This window comes from Mya arenaria, chromosome 15 (assembly GCF_026914265.1).
Source record: "Mya arenaria isolate MELC-2E11 chromosome 15, ASM2691426v1".
Classification (NCBI taxonomy): Eukaryota; Metazoa; Mollusca; class Bivalvia; order Myida; family Myidae; genus Mya; species Mya arenaria.
In genome coordinates, this window is record NC_069136.1 from 47,946,306 (window position 1) to 47,954,242 (window position 7,937).

Consider the following 7,937-nt stretch of genomic DNA (forward strand, 5'->3'; position numbering starts at 1 on the left):
CGCTAATCTAAATGGCTGTTATTCCACCAATATAGAATATCGTTTAAGGCAAAGATTGCTTGGTAATTTGCTACTAATGGTGAAAATTATTATAACTTTTATGCATTAACTCGTATTTAGAAAGACATTATTTATGTAGGTGGTAAAATCGTGTGACAACAATTTTCCGTCTACAGCTGCATTCGATCCATACATTGTAACGATTCAAGCATATGAAAAGTGCTAAATTAGAAAAGTGGTTCATTGTTCTTTATAAAAAACAGAAGCAAACCATCTTGCTATAAACTTTATTTTTTTCAAACTAAAGGAAATAATTATAACTAATAAAACATCATTGGGGAAAAATAAAACACAAATATAACAGAACGGGGACAAGAAAAAACACGATGCGAAACAATCATCAATTTTAAATGTGGTAGGGGAAATACAGTGTAGTTTCCATTCCGAGTCCTTGTAGAGTTCCTGGTCGTTGACTGTCGCTGATGAAATTTTAAAATCAATGGTTCATCAATATGTCACACACAAATGCTCAAAATCTTTTTCGAATGAAAGTCAAGAGACGACGGCATGATCCAAATGCTGTGAATAAATAGTTTATTTAACTTTGGTAAACCAGATTGTTTATGTAAGACACTTTTTCATTGCTTATTCAAGTCTATAGTGGCATGCATTAAATTCAAGGATTCTTCAATGTCCAAGTTTTTTTTATTAAGACGCGACGGGCAATGGTTTGAGAGACAAATCCGTGTTAAAGCGATAGGAAATTAGGCCATGGGCATATGTGAGAGTTGTCCGCCACTCAGTTTGGAGAGGATGCCGGCCTTTTCCTGCAGCTTCCGGAACATCATGACAGCGGCGATAGTCGTAGCGACCAGGCCGCCCGTCATGATAATGATCAAGGCGATAAACAAACCCTGGTTCATACACAAATCGTCGTTAGCCTCCGGGGCTGAAATGAGGGGAAAATAAGATATACATGTAATTATATATAGCCCATAAAGGAAATAGCTGCCTACAAATAAAACATGTCAATATTGAGATGAAAGAGAGGTTTTTTCAAACACAAGTTATTCTGAAGACAGAATAAGTTCCATAACAGAAATACGCTGCATGCGACAAGGCTATCGGTGATTTGCAGACGACCAGAAACTGTGCTTTTAGGAAATTGTGAACTACGTGTTGTGTTTTCGCATGACACCCACCTTCAATGACGACCTCCTCGGTGGTGATTTTGATGGACGAGCCAACGCTGATTTCATCCACGTCGTTGTCCTGGTCTTCAGCCTGCCTCTTCTTTCTGCCGTAGCTGTTCTGACCGTCCGTGCATACAGTCTGTGTGCGTAAAGAATCATTTAGTTTACTTAATAATTCAATGTCTAATTATACAATACAACAATAGGCCGCCAATTGAATACAACTGGGAAGTTATTTGGTTATGTTTAAAATTGCCAAAGGTAACGTTCTTATGCACCAGTCAATTATAACTACGGCCCCCAGGACCGGGGAATAGCGGGGAATAGCGGGGAATAGCGGGGACTTTGACTTTCGATCAAGCCGGTCCCGGGTAAAATCCCCGCCCTGCGGTAACAGACTGCTGGTGAAATCCCCGCCAAATGCCCCCGCACCCCGGGAACGTCCTAGGTAAGGGCCATTCCCTGCTATTTTCGGCGCGAAAACAAAACCGCTGCATTCAATCGGCACTGCGGACCACTTGGAAGGTAAAAAAACACGGCCCATTTCCGCCGTTATCCCCGGTATATCCCCGGACCTTGGGGGGGGGGCGTGGTAAACAGCATAATAGGTTCAAGTATAGAGAGGCGAAATCTAGACTGGTCGGCTTTGGGTAATAACTAGAAATGAATATATTGGGTATATGAGAGCTGCATGAAACGGGCGAGAGGTGTAAAGCATATGCATTTGTACAATGGAGTTCATTAATAGATTTTACGTACGGCGCTGCAGGATCCAAGGCAGACTTGGAGGGTACAGGAGAAAGGCATGGAGACGGATCCGCCGGCGAGGGACGTGGTTCGAAAGGCTCCGAAGGATGCCGACAGTTGGCCCTGCGACACCTGGGACATGTGGGGAAACAGCTCCGTGTCTGCTGCACAACTATAGAAGTAGATGAACATGTACATTGTATTACAAAAATGCATGTTTGCAATTTTCAAAGTTTCTATGGATAAAATTTAGTTTTATAAGAAAAATGATTTCTCAATGAAAATAACACTTCTCATTCAACTTGTCATAACATTTGTAGTCAAGAACTGTGTTGATGCTTGTTAAATATCCAAAACGGCATATAACTTCTACCAAAACGGCAACATCTTGAACGCGCTGAAATATCTTTTCAACGATTGTGTACAAGTATGCTTACTAGCTGGTGATGACTTCGATGTTGTCAGCTGTGCAATCACGGGCCTTGATGTCAAAATCCTCTGCAACATAAGCGTAACCATGTGAATTAGGAAAGCAACTCTAAGTCTTATAATAAAACATCAGTTCTGTGATCATTCACCTGTTCGCTTGTATGTTTCGAGGTATTGTTATAGACTTGGTGTCGTCCTTGTCGGCGAAATTAAGCTAAATCGTTCTAAGACTGTTTGTCCATATCCCAGAAAGTGTTTAAAGCTGCACTCTCACAGATATAATATACCGTTTTTACAACTTGTTTTAGTTTTTGTCTTGGAAAGAGCTAATTTTTGCGTAAATATCTGTAAACCAATGGTAAAAGAACCATAACTTGACGTTCATTTAAGGAATGAATTGCGGGGTTGATGTCATTATCGGGGTATGAACGCAATTGGGTTGGTCAATGTGTGTGGAGTCCGAAGGACTTTGACCAACCCAATTGCGTTCATATCCCCGATAATGACATCAACCCCGCAATTCATTCCTTATATTTACACCAATAGTTCATTATTTCATTCAAGAATTGTTAAAAAAATAGTTCATTTCATTTAAGAAAACCTTTCAGTAATCCGTTCTGACCCATTCTGTAAATAGAACGACCCGACTATAACCGGAAACTTTTTTTCAAATGACGTCACAATAACGCGGGAAAAGATCAACCCATTGAAATCACTTTAAAACGTAAAATTGAAACACTTCTGGTACTAATATATTTAAAATATAATAAACTAACACTTTTAAAAATGTTGATCTATATTTTACGGGACCTGCAGACACAATACAACCAATAACAAGATCAATAGCTTTCATGTATATTGTTATGCAATGAATTACGATCCGAACATATCCGAAGATGTTGCGTTCATCGATTGATGAACGCAATTGCCGAAAGGCAATTCATTTAAGGAATGGAAGTTGAGGTGCAAATATATATTGTATAACCCGCAAGGAGTTACGACGTCATTGTTTACTTCAATATTGCGTTCCGATTGGATTAGCATGACATCATTTAACCAATGATATAAGACGTTACAAAAACCAGGTTTTTTATTATACAAACGTATATTGTCGGTTACACTTATTTAAGAACAAATACCCAATTGATACTGCTTTTATTTAATAGTTATTTGAATTTTTTTTGTAAATATAAATATAAGGATTGATCGCATTTTCTTGCGTTTATGCTGTATGAACGCAGTAGGACAAGCGAGTAAATGAATTTTCTCGCGTATCCTACTGCGTTCAATCCTTAATTGTTGGCTGCTGTTTTAAGAATATACGATTCATTACTTGCCGTATTCTTCTTCATCATAATCTCATTTATTTACACTCTGATCTTTGTGTTATGATCAATACTAAATGTCCCCCGTAAAAGACAAATTATGTTATTTCTAATTATATTATTACTATCGGTACAATAGTGGCTCCAGATTTTCTATGAACTAACCTGACATTATTAAATCAACACTGACATTAACGGAGTAATAATTAGCAAATTCATTTATTTATTTATTTATTAAAAGGTCTCAACGGAACAGGTAAACTTACGGATGTAATCGGCATCAAGCTCTAACAGCATGGTGATGGTGTCGGTCAGTTTCACGGTGGTACCGGCGACGTCAACGCCGTTGCTGAACAGTTTCATAGTTGCTGTTGGTTTGACCGTCTTGTTCTGGCCGGCATCGTCATCTTTGTCCCTGAAGAAGGAATGAAGAATGTTTGATAGCGCGAGGATGGCAAACAATTGAGAAGAGTTTCTCAAATTGTATATAGACTTAATCTTAAGCTCATGTTTGCGAATGGGATCGCCGGACAGACTTTTAATCACTTAGAAAGATTCCGACAAAAACGAGCTCCTGAAGTATTTTGAGTAATTGATTGGATTTAATAAGTAGATTATGCAACGGTTGATGCTTGCCCACTTTCTAGTAGAGAGACATTCGCGCCAACATCATGAAATTTATTAAGCAATTTTTGGTTAATATCAAGCAAATGAGTGTGATTGGCTTAAGCCGATTTAAAGGTTTAATGGTGCAAAAAAAACCAAAAAAACCTATTACAAGTTGTAGTGTTACTGTATGTCATTTTCTGATTAAAATAGGTTAATCTATTGATTTCCCACCAAGCTTTGAATTTCGTTCTCTAGTTTTGTCTATGTTGCTCCTCGTGTCAAGCATTAGCCTCAGAAATGTTCAAATATTGATGTATGTACGTTGATGTAAGAAGAAGTACGTTCTACTTACGCGGCGGTGATGTTGTTGCTGACAGTCAGGTCCCCGAGATCTGCCACACACATAACAGGGATCTTCTTGTCCGCGCCGGTCTGGTACAGAGCCTTCTTTTGTATAATCACTTTAAACGACTCCTCCTGAAAAGGTCAAGGTCAATGTCATATGTTTTGTATGGGCAATAACACACATGCGACAATGGCATGTCCTACTGTTTGCAGCGCAGGATTCTTAAAGTGAAAGTGCTTGTTAAATATCTACATTGTTTGAAATACCAAGTGGATATTACGAATGATAAAGCTACATCGTACCAACTATAGATAACGTTCAATAACTGAAGTGTTCTTTTTATCATGACGGTTACACGTCAAGGCACCCATTGTATGTTACACGATTTGAATAGCTGGTGGTGGTGGACTCCTTTGTGAAGGACTATGTGCTGGGAATGACATATGTTAACTTACGTTCATACAACGAAATTAATTGTAAAAGAGAGTACGTACCCATTGGAGGTTACACGACGTGAAGTCTATTTCGTGCGAAGATGAAGTGCTGCTGGTGGTCTGACGACATGCGGCGTCCTGTCCCTGGATGTAGATAATACCCCCATCCTCAGCCCCCGTCACTGTCAACACGAGCTTGCTCTTTGTGCAGCTGTCCACCGTCACTGGTACAGACATTAAATCATGTTAAGGGGAATATTATAATAGACCGCAGATTTATGGGAGACTATATCATTAATAATAATACCTAGATGCTTTTTCAGGATTGGACTTTAGCAGGGGCGTGACTTTGGCGAAACTTGAAATGGGCGCCCCTTTCCCCGGAACCTAGACTATAAGCTTTTGATATGATTTGGGTGTTGGCTCTCCCCCAAACACGTTTTTGGCTTATATTGGGTATATTTTAGTGTTTTCTATGCAAGTTAATTTTACCATATTGACAAAAAGTTGCTGGGACAAGTTTGCGGGAAAGGTGCGCAATTACCCAGCTTAATCAGCTTGTGGTACCGGATTTGACGTATCCAATATAAGTATTTGAAAGGAATGTATAAAGTCTTACACTAGTTGTTGTTTGCTTATTTTTAAAGATATGGAAGAGCATAAGTCCTTTAGTTATAAGAGATAAATATAAGAACAATCAGTTTGAAAAACAGGAAAATCGTTTTAAATTATTGAACAAAAATGCTTGAAAAAAACATATCATGGTAGGATACATTGATTGGAAGACAAACAAATGATCCCAGAATGTGGCAATCTATTACTTTGATACAAACCCAAGGTATCAGAACCATGTTTATTAAACAATGTCCAAGTCTGCGTTGCCGATCGTGTTCTGTTCAACTGGTTATATACATCGTCTTATTTTCTTCAACAAGGACTATTCGTTCCTTAACTAAGACACAACCATTACAACATTTTGAAACTTACGGACGGGATCAAACGCGGTCTGTGCAGCGGTCGTGGCCACCAGAACTGCCAAGGCGAGCATGGAACATCCGGTTCTCATTGTGAAGGCTTTCTGTAAACAAGAGATTACGTGAACATACCATAGCCATCAGGATGATCCCTTGTGATCCCTATAAACATAATCTGTTTGTTTCCAAATACATGCACTTACGGTATATTTTTAGTTGTTCGAATGCCATTTTATTTTTAAACTGTCGCAAATTCGTCTGGGTCAATGATAACGGTCTGTCGCACATCATAAAGACGGTACTATGACGAGTTTTGCCGTTATAAGAAACTACCCAAAATAACATACCCAAAAGGAGAAGAAATAGCGGTCAGAAATTTAGCAATGCAATAATTGGGTTAAGAACACATCGGTCGGTCGGGAAACCGGATTTTTATATTTAATTTTGTTAAACCTAACACGTATTTGCTGAAAGCCTCTTATGTCTACAAAAATAATATATTTATGGCTGTCTTACGAAAAACATTGTCAACCTAAATAGATTTCACAATGATGTTACAAATTGTGTTTTTCGTTTCTCAAATTTGACAATTCAATGAGTTCATTCATTGCTATTAAAAATGAATCGATGAACGATAAAAGACAAAAACGTTTTTTATCTGTGAAAAAAATATGTGTGCGTTTATGTTTTCAATTGTAAAACGTGTTTCTTCTTTGAACAAACATAAATGAGCCGATTGTTCAGAACTTTGTTAAAGTTAACAACGTTATTAACATCATCGTTGTTAACATCATCGTTGTTAACATCATCGTTGTTAACATCATCTTAAAATCATCGTTGTTAACATCATCGTTGTTAACATCATCGTTGTTAACATTCAAATCAATATTGCTCTAAGTTTCACAGATACACTTATGATGTGCAGTATTCCTAACAAGAGGTGAGACGACTGTTTCAACTGTACTTTTTTTATTTAAACATACGAGCCGATCAGCAAATATTTCACCTTTAAAAGTTAACCACGAAGTTGTTAATCCCGTTATTAGTTTTAACAAAGTTCTGAACAATCGGGCCATTGTGTAACATAACAACAACAGCAACGACGAAGTAACGTTTGACGCAACATGAGGTTTTTGTTTAATCTTTACTTTTGCTGATGTGTGGTATCAATTTACCGTCGAAACTCGCTATGTCAAACTCTGTTATCTCGATGCTTTGGTTATGTCGAACTTTCTTCGGATTTGTTGGGTTAAGTTATACAATTCGGTTAAATCGAATGCTCGTTATCTCAAAGTCATTCCCGAGGCCCCAATGACTTCGAGATAGCGAGTTTTGACTGTATCACCCCTATCATGAACGTGTTTGTGTTCAGAGCAACTGAAATTCCAATCAAAACTAAACACTTTCTTCTGCGCCAGGCATAAACCTTATCAAAATTGTAAAAGGAAAAAAGTACTTACAGGTATTTCTGGTCAGTCACAAAGCCACTGAGACAGCGTCAAAGTTTGTTATGCCTTCACCCCTCAAAGTGTTCATATATATACCGGTTAATTTTCATTGGATTAGCACCAGTGCCGCGATGTTTTATTACTTTCTTACATTTTATGTCCACTGCGACACGTGTATAATCACATTATGACTTTGTTATTATAAAACCCCGAACCAGGTTAAAGGCGTCAAATATTAATGACTTTTTTCTGGAAACGTATTGGTCATATGGCATAACAATGAAGGTCACCGACTATTTCGGTCAGTATGACATATAACTGACGTGAAACATTCGGCAGGATGGGGAGTACAATAATAATAAAGTTTTCTTCAAGTTATATTATGTGTGTTATTCAGGAGCTGGTGCAGGCGCCCTTTGTAGGAATTTTACT

At 38.1% G+C, this 7,937-nt stretch overlaps 1 protein-coding gene across 1 annotated transcript; it reads right to left on the reverse strand.

Moving 5' to 3' along the window:
* Window positions 1-764: 764 nt before the first annotated feature.
* On the reverse strand, window positions 765-6,149 carry LOC128219433 (uncharacterized). Its single transcript, XM_052927242.1, has 8 exons — window positions 6,071-6,149; window positions 5,144-5,307; window positions 4,656-4,780; window positions 3,961-4,109; window positions 2,378-2,438; window positions 1,953-2,112; window positions 1,203-1,332; window positions 765-949 (listed from the first exon to the last, which is right to left on the reverse strand). Exons 1-8 carry the CDS (start codon window positions 6,147-6,149, stop codon window positions 765-767), a joined length of 1,053 nt encoding a protein of 350 aa, XP_052783202.1.
* Window positions 6,150-7,937: the final 1,788 nt, after the last annotated feature.

Excerpts from the sequence above, each read along its gene's own strand:
- LOC128219433 (XM_052927242.1), bottom strand. The coding sequence starts at position 6,149 with ATGAGAACCGGATGTTCCATGCTCGCCTTGGCAGTTCTGGTGGCCACG. Across the intron at positions 4,781-5,143 it reads CGTCGTGTAACCTCCAATGG|GAGGAGTCGTTTAAAGTGAT; the intron begins GTACGTACTCTC and ends TGACCTTTTCAG. Across the intron at positions 1,333-1,952 it reads GCCTTGGATCCTGCAGCGCC|ACTGTATGCACGGACGGTCA; the intron begins GTACGTAAAATC and ends TTACGCACACAG.